Here is a 22185-nt window from a genome sequence, read left to right as displayed (position 1 = left end):
CTGAAGCAAACCACTCCATTCTCCCTCCAAAACCATCCACACACCTTCTCCATAAATAGGTGAAGGTATTCCATCAGAAAACCAAGCTTGAAATCCCCTTAAACTCCTGCTTAACTTTTCAAAAACAGAACATCGTGTTTTGAGTTTCAGTGAGTTTCAACTTCAAACAACCACCCAAAAACCTTCACCAACTATCATTTAAGCTTTCCAAACACCTAACTCCCCTTCCCCAAGCCTCACCTGAGCTGATCCATACCATCGGAAATCCTCCTGAGTTACTTCTGATTAGGTATTTTTTTCCACTCCCATCATCCAAACAAGTTACCACCTCCCTCGAAATGATCTTCTAATCATTTCTCCTAAGTTTGTAGCTTTGATTACTCATTGTTTAGAATTTAATTTTTAAATTAGATGAAACTAATCTTTCTGGTTCGTGAGAGGAAACTCCACACTCAGAGCCAGTCAATGGCTCATGAGTGTGGAGGATAGTTTGTTTATGTTTATGCAATGTGATTCCACAAAAAATCTAATTAAAATTGCTTATTTCCAAGTTTTGATTTTTCAAAAATCTCGAGGTTGAAGATGACACCGAGGTCGTTGCTTTGCGTGAGATTTGAATTCAAACAAAAGTCGTGTCTTGTTGTGATTGGTTGGTTAGTGCGCAAATCCTTTTTAAACATTGTTTTGTTACTTTATTGTTTTGATGTGTTTGGTTATCGCCACCGAGCTTGTGGCCCAATGGGAGAGGGGGTTAATCCCCCTATGACTCCAAGGTCAGGGGTTCAACCCCCAACATGTGCATTCTGTCTATTTATTTTTTATTTCATTTTCTTTTATTTATTTTTATCCCATTTTATAACCAACTTTGACTTAGTTTTTATACTCATTTATTTTATTATTCTGAAAATATTTTGAACATAAACTCCCTTTATTTTTGTCTCTAGAATTTATTAGTGACTTGTTTTATTTCATTTGGATATTTTTTGAGGGACTTATGAAGTCTTGAATTCATGGACTAACGAATTTTACTTAAGTCATGACTTGTTTGATGTAGGGTTGACTAAAACCTTCCATACTTCAAACCTACCATTGGATGATCATGTGTTCATCCATGGTACTTTGAAGCATGGATAGGTTTCCCCTACTTCAAATAGCTTTGGTCATTTGAATTGTGGATGAAGTCTTACTTGTTAACTTGGATTCATCTGATACATTATTCTTTCACTTGGTTTATACTAACCCACTAATACTTGTCTTTATCACACATTAACCCTTTATTTGTCTTGTTAATATTTTGCCTTGTCCATATAACTTGTTAAATTAACAAATCAATCGATCTTTAACCTTTCAACTTTGGGTTGTATAATCTTCCTTTTGTCAATCTATTGATAGATGGGCTTGAGGTTGAATAACTTTAATTGTTACAAATCTATGGTAAGTTGATCCATTGATCATCTTCCATACTTTGCATCAATGATAAGTTACCCATTGATGCACCATATTTTAAATCTATTGACCTAAGGATGGATAATCCCCAAGTGTTGGTTTATTTGTTCATAACCCTAACTTAACCTAACCTTTACTAACTTTCGATTACTACTAACCTTTTATTATTGTTATTATCATTGTTATTATTCATTGTTATTTACTTTTATGTCATTTACATTTAAGTACTCATCATCATCATTGTCATTGTATAAACTTCATCATGCATATTTAGTATATTGTCTTTAATTTATTGTTATCATACATTAAAAAACAAAACCATGATAAAATTATAAGACCAAAAAAAGTCCATTGCACTTGATGAACTTGTACTTAGAGGATCTCATCATAGGACCTTTGCTTGGAGGCCTTTTCCATTACCTTTGTGATACTTTGTGAACTTTGGGTTTCATATGTACTTACATACTTGTTGTAAGAATGGCATCATGGCATCACCTTATGGGGACATGTTTGTAAGACCATTATCCTTTGTTTTGCATATGTCACTCTTGCACACAAGGCTTTCTCTTGGGCTACCTTACATTGAGCCTCTTTATTTTCTTGTTGGTTACTTCACATTCATGTTGCATAAGCCAAATTTCTCAATCAAATAAATAAACCCTTGATTCAACAATCAATGACTTTTTCTTAATCAAATTCAAAACACTTAATAACTATGATTAGTATTGTGCGCCACGAGCCTTAAGTGGTGGAGAATGAGTGAGAATGAAGCATTCCTACCCTCACTCTGATTATTTTGGATGCAAGACGCTTAGCTTATTGTCTAGAATATTCACCTCCGCCCATAGACTTTAGTGCAATCTAATCACAAATATTCTTTTCATAAACCCTTGTTCAAGGTAAAATCAACATGACCCATCAAACCTAATTTTTGTGGCTTAGGGCACCCACCCAAAAACCTTTTTCTCAAAGGTAAAACCAATCAAACACACAAACATTTTCTACTAAGAACTAGGGAGCTCTGATTCCTCATCCTCAATGAGTGACACGTAGGCACAAGGGCCACAATCCTTGGCGATCATAATAATAAAAAACCCAAAACCCCTCTCTTTCACACACATTATTTTGAAAATAAAACAATAACGAGATAAATCCCCGTTTACGTAATCAACCGAAATGGTTCCCATGGAATACCATGGACGTGAGGGGTGCTAATATCTTCCCCTTGCATAATTGACTCCCGAACCCAAATCTCAGTTGCGAGACCAATTCTTTATCCCTTTCTAGCGCTTCCCGTGCGCTTATCTTTCTCGAGGGTTTTATCGACTATTTCCCCTCGCCTCTCCAATAGAGGCACACAAATAAAACTTGGTGGCGAATCTTCTGATTTTTCCTTTCCCTATAGGAATTTCCTTATTCAAAGTCCCAATTTTTGTTATCGTGTGAAACCCCGGTGGCGACAGCTGGCAACTTTGTTGGGGACCCGGTTTTCCCTAAGCGGGTCTAGCCTAGTTTGGGTTGTTTTCCTTTCAAGTATGTGAAGATTTATTTGTTATTTTTTTTTGTATATATTTCTTTTATTACTAACCTATACATATTTTCTTTTTTTGTATGTTGGTCCATAACCTTGACTTTGTGACAAAGAAAATTGGAGGCAATAATGATTGCAAAGAAAACATTGGGTGAAAGACTCTCCACCCAAGTTTGAGAGCTTGCTTGAGATAAGATAGGTTGAGTAGTATTGGTCCCTGAGGTGCCTTCCTCGTAAGGGTCGTACGAGAACCTCACTTAGTGGTAGATTCTCTTAAGAGGATTGATGACCGTCGTGCTTTCGACGTAAGCATCCTTTCCTTTATTAGAGTCCGTGACCCTAAGACTCCCTTTTAGAACATTTAACCATGGCCAGCGTAGACCGATGGTTGCATAGTATAGGTCCCCGAGGTGCCTTCCTCGTAGGGGTTGATACGAAGATCTCACTTAGAGTAGATGACCTTGATAAAGCAGTCACCTGGCAAGTAAATTGACGTAAGCGTCTGACAGTCAAGGAAGTCCATGACTCTAGGGGTAATGTCTTACACCTAATTTCTCAAAAGCCCTAGATCATACAAAGCGAGAACCTTGGTTTATAAAGAAGTCATTATTAAACCTCATGCTTCATCACAATGGTCCGAAACTTTGAACCCATGCCTAAGTTCCGTGGAAACTAATAATTAAGAACTAATCATTTATTCATACATATATTCATTCATCATCAAACTAATAAAGCAAAGCTCTTAAGGCTTTTGTTTGTTCAAATGCATAATGACAAGACTTTTTACCGACACAATCATGGATTCCTCAACAAGGAAAAATACGTCTACCTTTAGATTCAAGAGTCCTGACATCAACTTATTGAAGGTCCTCAACTAAAAAGTAACAGCCCTCACAGACAACAAGTTCAGAGCCAATTTAGGGAACATCATAGATCTTCTAACCGAGAAAGTTGATTATGGTGCTATCACTAGAATAGCCTAGTACTGTGACGTCCCTCTAAGATGCTTCACTTTCCTCGACCTCCAAATCTCTCCAACCTTGGAAGACCTTGAGAGACTTCTCAACCCATGAACAAAAGAATACAACCTGTTTCCCAAATTGGAAGAAGGTTTCTTCTTGACTGAGCTCTCAATCGTCTTAGGTATCAATACCAACAAGCTAGTGCCCAATTGGGGCACTAAAGGTTCCGTCAAGGGTTTGACTCAAAAGTTCCTCGGAGCCCAGGCTTCGGAAATGTTAAAGGAAGAAAGTCCCGACTTTTGTAGTGCAAATTTAGCAGTTTTGATTCATGGAATCATTATATTCCCAAATATGGACAAGTCCGTGGATCACTTGGCGGTTGAAATCTTTCTAATGAAAAATCCGGTGTCGTTTATGTTTGCCGACTTCTATCATACTTTCCATACAAGGCATGAGAAGAAAGTATGTACCTTCCTCTATTGTGCTCCCCTATTGCACCTGTGGATGAGGGCTCGCATGCCTCAACTTGGAACTTTTGTTCAAAGCAATCTGACATGGCCTCAAAAGTTTGCATCTCTCTCCGCCAGTTCAATTCTGTGGTACAAGAGAGAATGGGAAACAAAAGAAGTCATTGCAATATGTTGAGGGTTCTTAAACGTACCCTTAATAGGAACGCAAGGTTGTAACGGGGCTTGGGTTAAGGTGGGACATGAAAGGGATATAAATGGTTTTTGGGTTCATAGTCAATGTCATTATTCTTTTCACTATGTTTGTTCTAACATACCATTGACATTTTTTTCTTCAGCTAGTTACTCAGTTCGTTTTGTTTTTGGTTTTGTACCCAACTGAGTGTTTCTAATTTGGTGAGTGCTTTTCTTTGTTCCATCAGATTTCTCTTTTCTTTTGTTTTTTTTGTCTTTTTTTATCTTTCTTCGATGGTTGTTTTTCATATTTTCTCCGCACTCACCCTTACTTTCAGTTTCTTATGGGGCTACCCCAAACTTAGAATTAAACACAGCTTAAAGAACATAACACTTTCTCTGAACAGGGTAAGGAAGTGTTTAGGTCGCATGTTACATTCATGTGGTGATATATACAAACAAAGGGGTACAAGCTCAAATTGGGTGAACGAAGGGTAATAATTAATAAGGTTGGCTTGAAAGGTTCAGGGGTTCAAAGAAAAACTTGCGTCAGTGTGTGTACTAATGTAATGAAGATTTAAGAGAACATACACAAACTATGAGTGATAGAGACATACCTGAATTATCTCTCATGATGAATCTTGTGTTTCGCTTTTAATTCTCACCATGTTAGGTAAAGCTAACAAAATTCGTAATACCTCTAGTGTGATGCAACTTCCCTCTTTAAGTTGGGATGTAGAGGATTTCTCTGTTGGTCGAGCTCAAGAAAATTGCATCTGATCATCTTCAACAGTATCAATATTTTCGGGGGTAATTCTCCGAAAGTAACCAATCATCTATTATTACTAACCTTTGTCACTTATTCAAACAAGTGACTTCATTGAGGAGGTGGAGGAAAATGCAACATCAACTGTTGCATCATGGATTGCATTTCCTCCAACATGGCTCCTTCTGTCTCCCCGTGTTGAGAGACAGTGTATCACCTAACTACAAAACAAAACAAATAACAAAAACAAAAAATCATCAGTAAGTAAAAGTTTGGGTTTCTTCCCACGAAGCACTTCGTTTAACATCGCATGGCTCGACAGTTCACCATACTATCCGTGTAGATGAACATTTTCCACCAAGCTACGTCCTTGTCCTTGGTGATAAGGCTTCACCCTTTGCCCATTGAATTTAAAAGTATCCCTAGTTGCCTGATTTTGCAATTATATTGCCCTGTGAGGGAATACTTTGTTCATAACAAATGGTCCTGACCATCAAGACTTCAATTTCCCGGGGAATAGTTTCAACCAGGAATTGAATAAGAGAACCAAATGGCCATCCCAAAATTGCTTATGTTGAATCTTTCGATCATGCCATTTTTTTGTTTGTTATTTATATAATTTGGCATTCTCATATGCTTGATTCCTAAATTCTTCCAACTCATGGAGTTGCAAGATTCTGAAACCTCCCGCTTTGGAAAGATCATAATTCAGAAATTTGGAAGTCCATAGTGCTTTGGGCACTCTAAAGGCAAATGACAAGCGTAAACTAACTGATATGGGGACATACCTATTGGAGTTTTGTAGGCGGTTTTATATGCCCATAATGCATCATCCAACTTTGTGGACCAATCTTTCCTTGATGAGTTTACGGTCTTTTCTAGAATTTTCTTTAGTTGCCTATTAGACACCTCTACCTGTCCATTGGTTTGCGGGTGGTAGGGAGTGGCAATTTTGTGTTTCACATTGTACTTCTTGAGAATATTTTCCATGAGGCGATTCATAAAATGCGTTCCTTCATCGCTTATCAGTGCCCTTGGTACCCCAAACCTCGCAAAGATGTTAGTCCGTAGAAACTTAACCACCACATTAACATCATCTGTGCGCAAGGCCACTACTCCTACCCATTTAGACACATAACTCACTGCTACCAAAATATATGTTTTTCCAAATGGCGATGGAAATGGTCCCATAAAATCTATACCCCATACATCAAATAACTCTACTTCCAACATGGGTTTCCGAGGCATCTGATTTCTCTTTGAAATGTTACTTGTCCTTTGACATCTATCACAGTCCCACACTACATAATGGGCATCCTTGAAAAGTGCAGGCCAGTATAACCTAGATTGAAGGACTTTTGTTGTTGTCCTATCTCCACTAAAATGTCCTCCATATTCTGAGTCATGACATGCCTTTAAGATATCCTATTGTTCTTCCTTCAGGACGCATCTTCGGACTAGCCCGTCTATCCCATTCTTGTATAGGAACGGGTCGTCCCACAAATATAACTTGCAATCATGCAAAAACTTTTTCTTTTTGTTATAATCAAAATCCTTAGGGACTACACCACCTACCAAATAGTTCGCATAGTCTGCGAACCATGGGATACCAGTAACAACCAAGAGGCGTTCATTATCAAACTCATCTTTAATATGACGTTTCTTTACATTTTCTTCAATCGGGGATATCCGGGATAAGTGATTAGCAACCGTGTTTTCACATCCATTTTTGTCCCAGATTTCTAGATTAAACTCCTGAAGGAGTAGGATCCATCTCAGCAGTTTTGGCTTTGATTCCTATTTAGCAAACAAATACTTCAAAACAGCACGGTCAATATAAATAATTACTTTAGATCCTAATAGATATGACCTGAATTTGTCAAAAGCATAGACTACTGCTAGCAACTCCTTTTTGGTAGTTGCATAATTTGTCCAAGCAGGATTTAAGACATGACTCACATAATAAATCACATGTAATATCTTATCTCTTTGTTGTTCTAATACTGCCTCTATCGTAATGTCACTGGCATCACACATGATCTCGAAAGGTAGAGACCAATCGGGGGCAATCACTACAGGAGCTGATACCAACTTACTTTTCAATGTTCCAAAAGCATCGACGCATTATTTATCAAACATGAACGACTTGTCTTTCACAAGCAAACTAGTAAATGGTTTTACTATTTTAGAGAAATCTCTTATGAACCTGCGGTAAAAACCTGCATGTCCCAAGAAACTTCTGATGCCCTTCTCATGCACTAGAGGTGGGAGATTTGATATTACCTCCACTTTTTCCTTGTTAACTTCTATTCCCCTCTGGGAGATTTTATGCCCTAGGACTATGCCTTCAAGCACCATAAAATGGCATTTTCCCAATTGAGAATCAGGTTGGTCTGTTGGCATCTTTCTAAAACAAGAGACAAGTTAGTTAAACAATTATCAAAAGAGGAACTAAAGATAGAAAAATCACCCATGAACACTTCCATATTCTTTTCAAGCATGTTAGCAAAAATGGATGTCATACATCTTTGAAATGTAGTGGGTGCATTGCCCAACCCAAATGGCATCCTTTTGTAGGCAAAGATACTATAGGGTAAGGTGAATAATGTCTTTTCTTGATCTTCAGGAGCTATTGCGATCTGATTATATCCCAAATATCCATCCAGGAAACAATAGTAGTCATGACCAGCTAACCTTTCCAACATTGATCAATGAATGGGAGAGGAAAGTGGTCTTTTCTTGTTGCAATGTTTAACCGTATGTAATCTATGCATACTCTTCAGCCAGTGACAATTCTTGTGGGAATCAACTCATTTTTTTTATTCATGATAACAGTTGTTACCCCTTTCTTAGGTACCACATGTACGAGACTCACCCATGAGCTATCAAATATAGGGTAAATAAGACCCGCATCAAACAACTTCGCAAATTCTTTACGAACCACTTCTTTCATGGATGGATTAAGTCTCCTTTGTGGTTGGACAACTCGCTTGTGATCATCTTTCATAAGTATCTTGTGCATGAAAATTGTAGGACTAATACCCTTCAAATCTTCGATTGCCCACCCAATAGCACTCCTGTGTTTTTTTAGTACTTGGATGAGTTTTGCTTCTTGGAAGCTTTTGAGACTAGAATTTATGATAGCTGGAAATTTATCTTCAGTGTCCGAAAAAACATATTTGAGATGCTCCAATAGTTGTTTCAATTCCGTATCCTTCTTGATTTCTTGCTTATCTTCTCCTGATTGTGGTGGCTTTAAATCGTCCCACCGACGTGGTTTGAATCTAATCCACTAAGGTTGTTCCTCCATCATAGCTAGCACTTCAAATTCTATCTCATCTTTCTCTTCATCATTTTTGAAAATTGACAGGCTCAAAACCCATTCCAACGGTAACTGTGGTGTCTTCATTGGACTGCTCTAAGCAATCACTTGATCTATGACCTCTATAGTATGACTAGTACCAACATCATCTTTTTATTTCATAGTGTTTCGGACATCAATCTTCAATTCTCCATCATAGAATTTTAGAGGCATTGTCCCCTCTTCTATATCTATCATACATCTTCCCGTCTCTAGAAATGGTCTGCCTAAAATGAAAGGAATCTCTTCATCCTCAGGCATTTCAAGAATCACAAAGTCTACCGGGAACAAAAATTTGTCTATCTTCACCAAAACATCTTCCACCACTCCATAAGGTCGCTTAATTGAGTGATCGAAAAACTGTAGTGTCATTCTATTATCTTGAACCGTGCCAATTCCCAGTTTTTTGTAAATAGATAAGGGCATCAAACTGACACTAGCCCCCAAATCAATAAGCGCCTTTTTGAAAGTTCTATTTCCTATAGTACAAGGAATAGTAACTAAACCTCGGTCCTTCTTTTTTACTGGTATCTTCATCCCTTGCAAAATATCATTACAGGTTTCAGCCAACAAGACATGCTCATGTTGGTGGGGCGTTTCTTTCAAACGATGTCTTTCATGAATTTGGCGTATAAGGGCATTTTCTCCAAGGCTTCAGCGAACGGAATGTTAATCTTGAGTTTCTTGAGTACTCCAAGATTTTCTCGAAAATTTTCTCATTCTTCTTCTTCTTCTTTGTCCGTTGAGGGTATGTGAGCCTGATGGTTGGTTTAGGGTATGTCTGCTTCTCTTCCTCCACAACTGGTAATACAACAACTTCTCCTTGTTTTTTTTTCATGATTTCTTATTTCTAAATCCACTTCTAGCAACTCATCTTCTTCCACCTGTTTATTCTCGGAATTCTCAGCAGACTTACCACTTATGGTTACAACAAAATTCACATTCTTATGTTCTCGTGGATTTATCACAGTTCCACTAGGTAGTATATCTGGTGCTTGGGAACCGGCCAATTGTTGTGCTATTTTCCCCATTTGTACTTCAAGATTTTTTTATAGAAGCTGAGGTGTTTCTCTAATTATTTCTGGTCTCTTCTTGGAATTGAATATTGTGAGCTGCCATCTTCTCAATGGCTATTTCCCAATCTGCTTTCTTCGAAGCTTGTTATTGTTGTTGTTGTTATGATTGTTGGTATTGATTCTGGTATTGACTTTGACCCTGTTGTTGAACATTCCCTTTCTGATCTTTCCAGGAGAAGTTAGGATGATTCTTCCACCCTAGATTATAAGTGTTGGAGTAAGGGTTGTTCTGCCTCAAAATATTTATCTCCTCTATTTGCTTTGTAGTTGCCACATAGTATGCAGTCGAATGAGGGCCTGCACAAATTTCACAAGTAGCATTTTGGACCGGCTGAATTTGAACTACCTGTTGTGTACCAATATTCGTGGCCTTTAATTTCTTCTCTACTTCTGCAGCAACTGTGTCTTCTATCCCTTGTTTATTTGTTCCAAGCTTCAAATTAATAACTCTTTCATATTTGCTTGAACACCTGTCATATAACTCCAAATGCTCATTTGCAGTGATTGCCTCAATGATCTTTTTAATACCGGTGGTTGTTGAAATGTATGATGAGCCACCAAATGCTGTATCAATCAATTGTTTTGTTTTTAGTCGAATACCATTGACAAACATATGCATTTGCTCTATCTGATCCAAGTTATGTGTCGGACATGCCACAAGTAACCTCTTGAATCTTTTGTATGAATCACCAAGTGATTCACCTTCTTTTTGTTTGAAGTTCATAATGTCGTATCTTTTCCTGAGGAAAACTGAAGCTGGAAAATACTCATTCAGAAAAGCGGTTTCCATTTGTTCCCAGGTGGTAATACTCCCAGTAGGTAATGAGTAGAACCATTCTTCTACATTTTCATATAGGGTGAACGAGAATTCGTAGCTTCTTTGCCTCTTCAGTGTGTCCCTCTATCTTCAGAGTGGTGCTCATAGTCAGAAACCTTTGTAAATGCTTATTTGCATCTTCGTTGATTTTTCCCGAAAAAGGTCTCTTTTCTAGTTGATTAATAGTGTTGGGATACAATTGAAAGTTTGGCATATTCACCGGTTGGTTCACAATAGTTAGCCTACCACCCGATGCATTTTTCGTCCCATAGTTGCCAAATAATCTTTCCGGTGGTGGTGGATTTTCACCCATCGTCTTGGCCTCTCTTTCTGGCTCTTTTTTTGGCTTTGAATCTGGCTTTGAATGAACAATTGGTTGTTCTTTATCCGATTCCAGCTTTGCTAATCTAGCTTGTCTGAGTCTTGCACGCAAAGTTCTTTCGATTTCTGCGTTAAAAGGAAATTCAGTTGAGGTCTTACCTCGCATAAAATATCAGAGAGAAATTAGTTGATAAAGGTCAAAATAAATTAAATGGCAGAAATAAAATTTTAGTTGCAGAGCAAAAAAATTTCAATTATTTAAACTAAATTTAAACTCTATATTTTGGTAACCCCCGACAATGGCACCAAAAACTTGATCTAAAAAATAGCAAATATACTATTTTTCCTGTATAGTAATAATGGGAAAGTTCCCTGAATGTCGATCTCAAGGACTGCTCTCAAATATTGAGTTCTAATTGTTGTTCAATTAAACAAAAACTTATGTTGGGGGTTTTAGATTCAAATTTATAAAAATAATTGCAAATAAAATAAATAATGTTGTAAAAGGGTTTTCAAGATAAAGTAATATGATAGGGACGATGTGTGATTTGTCCTTGTAACAACTCTGAGTCACTATTGCATCAACACATATCAATTAATTACTACCAGTTCTCAAGGGTATTTTCTCCCCAAGGCCTTGGTGAGAAAACATTTAATCATTCAACCCTAATCTCTATGTCCATAGAAAATTACCGGTGAAATTAAGCCTTAATATATCGAGAATAATTTGGTTCCTACAGGGTATCCTTAGTCCTAGGTAATATCTACTGCAGACTAATATTATGAAAGCATTATCAACGTCGGTCCAGCCTAATTGATAATCATACAACAATCTTAATTGTTCCGAAAGAGAAAGAATTAAGTACATAAAAAGATTAAAGTAATTTTGTATAATAATATTGTTATTGCAAATGTAAACTCAACGTCATTACAGATTCAAATCAGGGACACCCCCTAGCATTGGGGGGTTTAGCTACTCATAATATTGAAGCAAATCAAAATATAAAACAAAGACATTACAAGTATTCAGATGAACTTTGATCTTCAATTGCTTTCTCTTAGGAAAGACCTGTTTCTCCAAAAACCTTGATTTCTCTAATTCTGAATCGTATCAATTCTTGTTCTCCCCAAAAAAAATCCTCCTTCTTGTCTAAAAACTCCCCTTTTAATGGTAAAATCTTCTCTCTCCTCAAACAGATTCACAAAAGTCAATCACATCCGCCTCATAATTTACCAAAATGCCCCTCACTTAGGAATCACAATAGAGAAGTCAAAATTGGACTTTTTCACGCATGCCTGCTACGACTCGTAGTTGGTGCTATGGGTGGCCGTAGCAGGCCACTATTTTAATGGTAATGTCCTAGGTCCCCTTCTACGGCCCATAGCAGGTGCTATGGGTGGCTGTAGCAGGCCACTATTTTTGGTGAATATTTGCTTTTGTGCCAAACCCCCTACTAGGGTCGTAGCCGGTGCCACGGGTGGCTGTAGTAGGTCCCTATTTTGATTGTTTCTTCCGTGTATTAAGGGCTTCCAGCTACGGCTCGTAGAAGGTGCTATGGGTGGTCGTAGAAGGTCTACTAGATCATGAAAATCTCTTTCCGCTTCTGTTCGCTTCCCATTTGTTTCAACATTCGATCGTGCTTGAGTACCTGCTTGAACCTGAAATGCAGAAAATACACATACCCAAAGTGTAAAATGCGACAAAAAATATAAATGACACTAAAAATGATGAAACCATAAAATTAAATATTGGTGAAAGAAACAGAACATTAATAAAGTCAAATTAATACAAGTTACCTGAATTTTCGCCGAATAAGTGACAAAATACATAACATAAACGATGACTGATCATACGACGTCCCTCTAAGATGCTTCACTTTCCCCAACTTCCAAATATCTCCAACCTTGGAAGACCTTGAGAGACTTATCAACCGATCAATAAAAGAATACAATCCCTTTCCCAAATTGGAAAAAGGTTTCTTCTTGACCAAGCTCTCAATCGTCTTAGGTATCAACGCCAACAAGCTAGTGCCCAATAGGGGCACTAAAGGTTCTGTCAAGGGTTTGACTCAAAAGTTCCTCGGATCCCACGCTTCAAAAATGTTAAAGGAAGAAAGGCCCGACTTTTGTAGTGCAACCTTAGCACTTTTGATTCATGGAAATATTCTATTCCCAAATGTGGACAAGTTCGTGGATCACTTGGCGGCTGAAGTCTTTCTAACGGAGAATCTGGTGCCGTTTCTTCTTGCCCACTTCTATCATACCTTCCATACAAGGCATGAGAAGAAATGAGGTACCTTCCTCTATTGTGCTCCCCTATTGCACCTGTGGATGAGGGCTCGTATGCCTCAACGTGGACCTTTTGCTCAAAGCAATCTGACATGGCCTCAAAAGTTCGCATCTCTCTCTGCCAGTTCAATTCTGTGGTACAAGAGAGAATGGGATACAAAAGAAGTCTTTGCAAGATGTGAAGGGTTCCCAAACGTACCCTTAATAGGAACGCAGGGTTGTATAAACTACAACCCCATTTTACTCAAAAGACAATTGGGGTACGCCATGTTGAGTCCTCCCGAGGAGAGAGACTTCATTCCTTTTATCATCAATATCGTAGATCCGCTTGATTCAAACGTGAAGAGAGTATGAAAAGCTTGGATAAACATAGTCCATATTAACCAAGAATGGGGTAAGAAGAACATCCTAGCCAAGGAACCCTACTTTATGTGGGTAAAAGAGAGGGCTAGGGTTATCAAGATACCGTTTCTGTTTGACCCTTCTTCATTTCCGTTGATGCCCGAGCCCGAGCCTATCCATCAAGAGGACATGGACAAGCTTACTAATCTAATTGAAGAGCGTGAGTTGGAAAACACTCAATTGCGAGTCCAACTCAACCGTGCCAAGGAACGTAACCACGTCTTAGAAGATAAGGGTAAGAAAGTTTGTGAAAGTTTGAGGATAGCAAGAAGAGGCTCCGAGTAGCCGAAGGCCAAAGAGTTTGGGTTGGTGGAGCTCTACAAGAAGCTAACTCTGAGTTAGACTTCTACAATGAGAAGTTGGATCAAGCATGCTGAGTCATCAAGGACCTTGAGAAGACCGTTGAGAGGTCTAACGCTCTGAAGAAAGAAGCGATGGAGGATAATGAAGCCAAAATCCTCGAGCTTAGGACCATTCTGAATGAGTGTAAAGACCTCTTGGCTAAGGAACAACTAGAGATAGAGAAGATTCACCAAAGCTTCTTGCGTGAGCAGTTCAACCTTGGACGAGCTTGCGAGTAAATCAAGAATCTGAACATGGGGATCTATGACCAAGCATGTATGGAGTTGAAAAACAACTGTAGATATTGGGAGGAACGCTACCATGGAGATGAGGCTTCCATTGCTCAAAGGGATGACATCCTCCACAATCTCCAAACCTTTTACAACGAGTAGATGGACAAATACGCCAACATGGCGGTGCTGGCTAACTAGGCCATCCAAGACTTTCCCAACAAGTTGAAGAAGGCTGATATGATTATGTGCCCAGATAATACCCCTGAGGAGGTCTACCACTTCATCAAATTCTGCAAGAAGACGGTGGCCAACTCATCACCGACATTGAGGCTCTCCGCAAGTCTCAAGGGGTCACTTTTAGGGTTGACATATAGTTAGTCTCAACTACTTGTACTTTGCAACTTCCATGTATTTGTAACATGTTTGATTTCCCTTCAAAGGATGAATAAAGCTTTGTGATTCACTCTAGTGTGTTTTCCTTATCTTTGATTGCAAACGTAAATCATCAAGTATTTCTTGCAATAAATAAACACGATTAACTAAAGAGCTTTGCATTAAGATAAAAAATAATAATTCATGCATCATTTGCATCTTTCAAAAACAAAAACATAAAAACAAAAATTCATCCATCCGCCCTTTTCTGATCAGAAACACACTCCGAAGCTGACTTTCTGATACAATACGTGAAGACACCAACAAGTCGTCATGGAACAACTTCAGCAAAACTAAGTCGCACTTCAAGAAAAAGTATCCCAAGTGAGGTCCCAAATGGGGCAACTAATGGAGATGATCCAAGCGGTCGCTAGGGGCCAATAGATTACGGTGAAGATGCAAGAAGACATGAACCAGCATGCTAACGCTGCGAATCCTCCCATTCCTCCGGTGGTCGAGACTATGATTCCTCCTCCTCAATTTGACCCTCCGGTCCACATCGGCACACCTGGAGGTGTCCCACCAATTAACATCCACCCTCTTGTCGTCGAGGTAGATGATTAACATGATGCTTTCTTCAGCCCTAGGGCTGCCTCCCAATATGACGCTTTTGGTTCTGCGACCAATGAAGTAGGAAAAAGGTGAAGGCCATTAAGGAAAAGCTAAAAGCAATGGAGAGTACTGATGCATTAGGTCTTGATGCAGCCAAAATGTGTTTGGTGCCTGACGTGGTTATCCCAACCAAATTCAAAGTCCCCGACTTTGAGAAGTATAAGGGAACCAGTGACCTAGAACCCACATCAGAGCTTACTTTTGGAAAATGGCCACTTATTCCAGTGATGACCGACTTTTGATGTACTTCTTCCAAGATTCACTAAGTGGGACGTCCCTAGATTGGTACATGCAATTGGAGGGTACTCATATTCGTACTTAGAGAGAGATGGCCGAAGCATTCCTCAGACATTATCAGTACAACACTGATATGGCGTCAAACTGCACACAGTTGCAGAATTTAACACAAAAGTCTAAGGAAACCTTTAAAGAGTGTGCTCAGAGGTGGAGGGAGCTAGCAACCCGAGTGCAACTGCCATTGTTAGAACGAGAATTGATAGAAATGTTCATGGGAAACATACAAGGCCCATGTACCTTGATAGAATGGTGGGGAGTACCTCCTCTGACTTTTCTGATTTGGTCTTGGCCGGTGAAAGGATCGAGAACATGATCAAAGTGGGAAAAATTCAAAACCCTGCGAGCACATTTGGCGTAACAAAGAAACCTTTTGTCCCATATGGCAAGAAAATAGAAGGCGAGACTAATGCAACAACAGTTGTTCGAACAAGGACTCCAACATATCAAGTTCCATATCAACAAGTGGCCACTGTGACCCCTGTTCAACCAATTCAACAACAACCTTTCGCTATTCCTGTTCAACCTCAACAACAACAATGCTACCAACAACCACAACAACAATGTAATCAATAACAATAACAATAACAACGTCAACAACCACAGTATCAGCAATAACAACAAAGAGCAAGAAGGCATGAGAGAAGGTTTGACCCGGTTCCTATGTCATACAAACATATTCTACCATACTTATTAAGAGGATCACTTGTGAAATTAAGGGAGTTGGGACCCCTACCAGCGGTTCTTCCTTCTGGTTATGATGTAAATCCCCATTGCGAATTGCATTCCGGTGCTTCCGAACATTCCATCGAGAATTAAAAAGCTTTAAAATACAAAGTCCAAGATCTAATTGATTCAAAAGCAATTACGTTCGCGCCCAACGACCCGAATGTGAACAACAACCCTATGCCTCCGCATAATAAAGAAAATGTGAATATGGTAGAATTTGGACGATGGAAGGAAAGTGATAACCTACGTTAGTGAATTAAAGACTCCGCTCATTGAAATCAAGAATGTACTCATGAAAAGCAACACATTCCCAGTTTGTACCAAGACTTGTGAACTTTGTTTAATTGGAACCACATCAGCGTGAAGTATTGAAGGCATCCATTCAGACTCTGATGAATCAAGGAATATTGTTAATTGATTAACCCTCTACACTCAAAGACGTGTCCACTCTCGAAATACCATACGATGAAGTTCCCCCTCTACAAATTCCGTATAACCTATCTTAGTTAACTCTCTCAGCAAATCCTATTGTTCCAATGATAATAACGTTTCAAATGAAGTCCCATGGGTGTATGACACCTCAGTCTACATCCATGGCCAGAAGATTCAAGAAGAGACAATGAAGTTCAGTGACCCAATAATTACCATCGTCGAATTTGGCCTAGAAATCCAATTGGTCCAAGAAGTGGAAGGATCTTTTCACCTGCACCTCCTCCAATTGGTCCTAGAAATCCTTCAATCTTAGACAAGGGCGAGAAATTTGACGACACTCAGCAAACTTAAGACACTTTACCTACCAGTGAGGTATAGGAGTTTTTATGCATAATCAAGAAGAGAGATTATCGAGTGGTTGAACAACTCAACTAAACGCCATTATAAATCTCGATGTTGTCTTTGTTGATGTGCTTAAAAGAGCATAGGGATGCCTTGGTAAAATTCTTGAAAATGGCCCACGTACCACAAGAGATTTCGGTGTGCCAGTTTGAAGGAGTGGTTAACAACATAGCCACTAGTCTAAGCTTGGGTTTCAATGACGAGGAGCTCCCCGCTGAGGTACGAAATCACAATGAAGCTCTCCATATTTCTATTAAAAGCGTAGACACAGTTCTATCAAGAGTCTTGGTGGACACTGGGTCTTCTCTCAATGTGATGTCCAAAGGCTCCCTTGCGAAGCTAACCATTGAAGGGCTCATGATGAAACCAAGTGAACTTGTGGTGAGAGCATTTGATGGGTTAAGGAGGACAATGATCGGTGAAGTATATTTGCCTTTGAAGATTGGTCCCCACACCTTCTTAATCAATTTCTTTGTCATGGACATCCATCTGGCCTACAATTGTCTACTCGGAAGGCCATGGATTCACTCGGTTGGAACCGTTACTTTAACACTCCACCAAAGATTGAAATTTTTGGTTGACCATAAACTGGTGGTTGTAGAAGGTGAAGAGGATATTATGGTGAGTTATCTCGCATATTTTTGATATGTTGAAGGGGAGGGAGAAATGAAGGAAATCCCGTTTCAGTCGTTTGAAGTTATCAACGTCGAAATGGTTTGCCCAGTGAGGGATGAATCAAAGAATGCTGAATTTTCGATGGCCTCTCTCCAAGATGTCTTGACTATCATAAAAAAGGGATACCCCCGAGGATGGGGAAGAATGCTTGAGCTGCCTAACAATAAGGACCGCTTGGGATTAGGATACAACTCCCAAAACTTGAAGAAGATGCCACCAATAGCTAAGTAGGGACAAGTGCTACCTTTATCATAATATTTCTCAAGTGTCGGCCACCTTGTTGACGGTCATGTCTGTGCTTTGAAGGAAGACGAGAAAGAAGATGCCAGATTGATCTTCATGAAGACCAAAGGAAGGGGTGCCACCAAATGGACTATGATAGAAGTACCTAAAGTAACCATGATTAAGATGTAATTTTCCTTGTTGTTTTCCCTTTTTAATCAAAAGAACCCATGTCAAGCCCAAGACATGGGGGAATCATTTTTGTGGCCTTAATGAATTTCCTTTTTTATCATCATTAATGAAAAATCTACGTTTCACATTCAATTTTGTGATCCTTGTCTTCCATTTATTCATTTCACTTTTGAAAACAAATGGCAATATTCTTTTTCCTAAAATTATTTTTCAAATCATTTTTCTTTCTTTCATATCAATAAAAGCATGAACCCTAAATCGTTCATATCACCCTCAACAACCACCAATGACAATTCTGCTATAGTCTCAGATGACTTTGATAACCCGATTAATCAAGCCGACGAGGATTCTGATGAAGATTTCGAGCTCCCCGAAGAATTGGCAAGACTGCTCATGCAAGAGTCAAAGGTCATCCAGTTGCATGAACAATCAGTTGAGGTGGTCAACCTTGGGACAAATGAGGAAGCAAAGGAAGTCAGGATAGGCTCGACTCTACAAGAAGAAGTCAAGGCGAAGCTGATCAAGCTCTTGAAGGATTACATGGATGTGTTTGCATTGTCATACCAAGACATTCCCGACCTCGATACTAATATCGTGGTCCATCGCCTACCTCTTAGAGAGGAGTTCCCTCCTGTGAAGTAAAACCTACAAAGGACTCGCCCTGATATGGCTATAAAGATCAAGGAAGAGGTACCAAAACAGCTCAACACCGACTTTATAGCGGTCTCCAACTACCCCCAATGGCTTGCCAACATTGTGTCAGTGCCCAAGAAGGGCAGCAAAGTAAGGATGTGCATAGATTACAGAGATCTGAATAAAGCAAATCCCTAAGACGACTTCCCACTACCCCGCATCGATGTGCTAGTGGTCAACACCGCTCAGTTATCTGTTTTCTCATTTATGGATGGTTTATCCGATTACAACCAGATCCCGATGACTCAAGATGATATGGATAAAACCACTTTCATAATCCCGTGGGGCACCTTCATCTACAAGGTCATGCCTTTTGGATTAAAGAATGCTGGCACAACATACCAATGAGTCATGGTCACACTCTTTCATGATATGATTCATAAAGAGATAGAGGTCTATGTTGACGATATGATAACCAAATATCTAACCGACGAGAGACACCTTGTTAATCTGGAAAAACTATTTGAGAGTATAAGAAAGTTGAAATTGAGGCTTAAATCCTAACAAGTGCATGTTTGGGTTGAGATCTGGAAAATTGCTAGGTTTTATCATCAGCCAACGTGGCATTGAGGTACATCCTGAGTAAGTGAAGGCCATACAAGCTATGTCTGCACCCAAAATAGAAAAGGAAGTCTGAGAATTCCTATGTAGATTTAACTACATCACTAGACTCATATCTCACCTAACGGCCACTTGTGAGCCTATCTTCAAACTTCTTCGAAAGGATCAAGCCGTCATTTGGAACGATGAATGCAAAAATGATTTTGAGAAGATCAAGGGGTACTTGCAAGAACCTCTTATTTTGATGCCTCCTGTGCCTGGAAAATCATTAATAATGTACCTCACCATCCTCGAAGGATCCATGGGATGCTTCCTCGGCCAACATGACGAGCCTGGTAGGAAAGAACACGCGATATACTACTTAAGCAAGAAGTTCACCGATTACGAGAGTAGGTATTCAATGCTTGAAAAGGCTTGTTGTGCACTAGCTTGAGTTGCCAAACACTTAAGACAATACATGCTCACTCATACAACGTTGTCAATTTCCAAGATGGACCCTATCAAATACATCTTTGAGAAGCCTGCTCTTACCGGTAGAGTAGCCCAATTGCAAATGGCTTTAACCGAGTACGACATCTAACATGTCACTCAAAAGTTCATCAAAGGAAGTGTATTGTTCGACTATCTTGCACATCAACCCTTGGAAGACTACCAGTCTATGCAGTTCGAATTCCCCGACAAGGACATCATGCTCATGAGAGATTGCAACATCCATGGACCCGAGGAAGGACCCGAGCCAGGATCTCTATGGACCTTGGTATTTGATGGAGCTTCTAATGCTCATGGTAATGGAATTAAGGAAGTCATCACATCCCCAACTGGTTTCCACATCCCCTTTATCGCAAGGTTGTGTTTTGAATGTTCAAACAACATGGCAGAATACGAGGCTGGTATCTTCGGTATTGAAGCCGCAACTGATCTCAGGATCAAGATCCTTGAAGTCTACGGAGATTCAACCTTGGTTATCAACCAAGTTAAAGGGGATTTGGACAATAGATATTACAAGCTCATCCCTTACAAGGAGCATGTCCTGAAACTAATCCCATACTTTGACAAAATTACATTCAATCACATTCCTCGAGAAGAGAATCAATTGTTCGATGCCTTAGCAACCTTGGCATCCATGTTCAAGGTTAAATGGAAGATCGAAGCGCCACCCTTTCACCTTAACTACTTGGACGAGCCTGCTTGCTATTTGGCAGCCGAAGACGAAGTCGATGGTTATCCTTGGTTCTATGACATCATGAAACTCTTAGAGAGCCAAGAGTAGCCTAAGGACACATTCATCACTGACAAGAAGTACCTTCAGAAATTGTCATCCAAGTTCTTCTTGAATGGATGGGTACTATACAAGCGAAATTATGATTCGGTTTTGCTAAGATGTGTGAACAAGTAAGAAGCAAACCAAATTATAATGGAAATCCACGAAGGATACGTTGGTACGCATTCCAGTGGACAGACCATGGTGAAAAAGATCTTGAGGGCCGATTATTATTGGATGACTATGGAGGTTGACTGTCACCGCCACCTCTAAACATGCCATAAATGTCAGATCTACGCCAACAAGATCCATGTGCTGCCAATGCCACTCAATGTCTTAACATCACCTTGGCCTTTTGCCATGTAGGGCATTGACGTAATCAAACGCATAGGGCCAACTACCTCAAATGGGCATTGCTTCATCCTTGTAGCCATTGACTATTTCATAAAATGGGTGGAAGCAGTCTCATACGCTAACGTTACAAGACAAGTGGTGGCTCAGTTCTAAGGAAAGAAATCATTTGTCATTATGGGGTCCCCAACAAGATCACTACTGATAATGGATCTAACCTCAATAACAAGATGATGAAGGAGCCATGCCAAAGCTTCAAAATCGACCACCATAACTCATTGCCTTATAGGCCCAAGATGAATGCCGCTGTTGAGGCAGCTAATGAAAACATTAAGAAGATAGTGCAAAATATGGCGGAAACCTATAAATATTGGCATGAAATGCTCCCGTTCACATTGCATGGCGATCGTACCTCGATACGAACCTTCACTGGGGCAAATCCTTTCTCTCTCGTGTATGACATGGATACAGTCCTGCCTATTGAAGTAGATATTCCTTCCTTAAGGATTTTGACCAATGTCAAGCTTGATGAAGCTGAGTGGGTGCAAGCCCGATTTGACCAACTGAACCTCATTGATGCGAAATACTTGGCAGCCATCTGCCATGGCCAGCTTTACCAAAAGCGCATCAAGAGGGAACACGACAAGAAAGTCTTTCCCCGCAGCCTTAAAGTTGGAGACCTTGTATTAAAGAAGATTTTGCCCATTCACACCGGCCCAAGGGGCAAATGGACGTCAAATTATAAAGGCCCATACGTTGTAAGAAAGGTCTTCTCTAGAGGAGCCTTAATCCTTGCAACTAAGGATGGTGAATATCTTCCATCCCCCGTGAACACGGATGCAGTCAAAAAATACTACACTTGAAAAAAAAGAGCTTGATAAGTTAAAAACTCGAAAGGGAGACTTATGCAAAAATGGGTATCCCGGTAGGCTGAACACCCGAAAGGGCGGTCTAGGCAAAAATTAGGGATTCATAAAAAGCGAGAGACTGCATCCCGCAAAGAATATTTCTTCACTCCATAGCAAGTCAATCAATATGGATTCCCCAGCAAGTCAGTCCAATCACTCTCCTTCTAAAAGCAAGATCAAATGACGACCAAAGACATAAAGACTATAGCAGAGTTGGAATTTGGTGGAAATCCG

General features: G+C 39.6%; 1 protein-coding gene across 1 annotated transcript; it reads left to right on the top strand.

The window, feature by feature from the left end:
* The first annotated feature begins 20089 nt into the window (after positions 1-20089).
* On the top strand, positions 20090-20701 carry LOC127104283 (uncharacterized). Its single transcript, XM_051041473.1, has one exon. The coding sequence runs from the start codon at positions 20090-20092 to the stop codon at positions 20699-20701; it is 612 nt and encodes a 203-aa protein (XP_050897430.1).
* Positions 20702-22185: the final 1484 nt, after the last annotated feature.

Source organism: Lathyrus oleraceus, chromosome 7 (assembly GCF_024323335.1).
Source record: "Lathyrus oleraceus cultivar Zhongwan6 chromosome 7, CAAS_Psat_ZW6_1.0, whole genome shotgun sequence".
NCBI classification, from domain to species: Eukaryota; Viridiplantae; Streptophyta; class Magnoliopsida; order Fabales; family Fabaceae; genus Lathyrus; species Lathyrus oleraceus.
Note: the sequence above shows the minus strand (reverse complement) of the source record. Positions and strands in the feature narration are given on the sequence as shown.

Coding starts and splice junctions, on each gene's coding strand:
- LOC127104283 (XM_051041473.1), top strand. CDS start 20,090: ATGCAGTTCGAATTCCCCGACAAGGACATCATGCTCATGAGAGATTGC.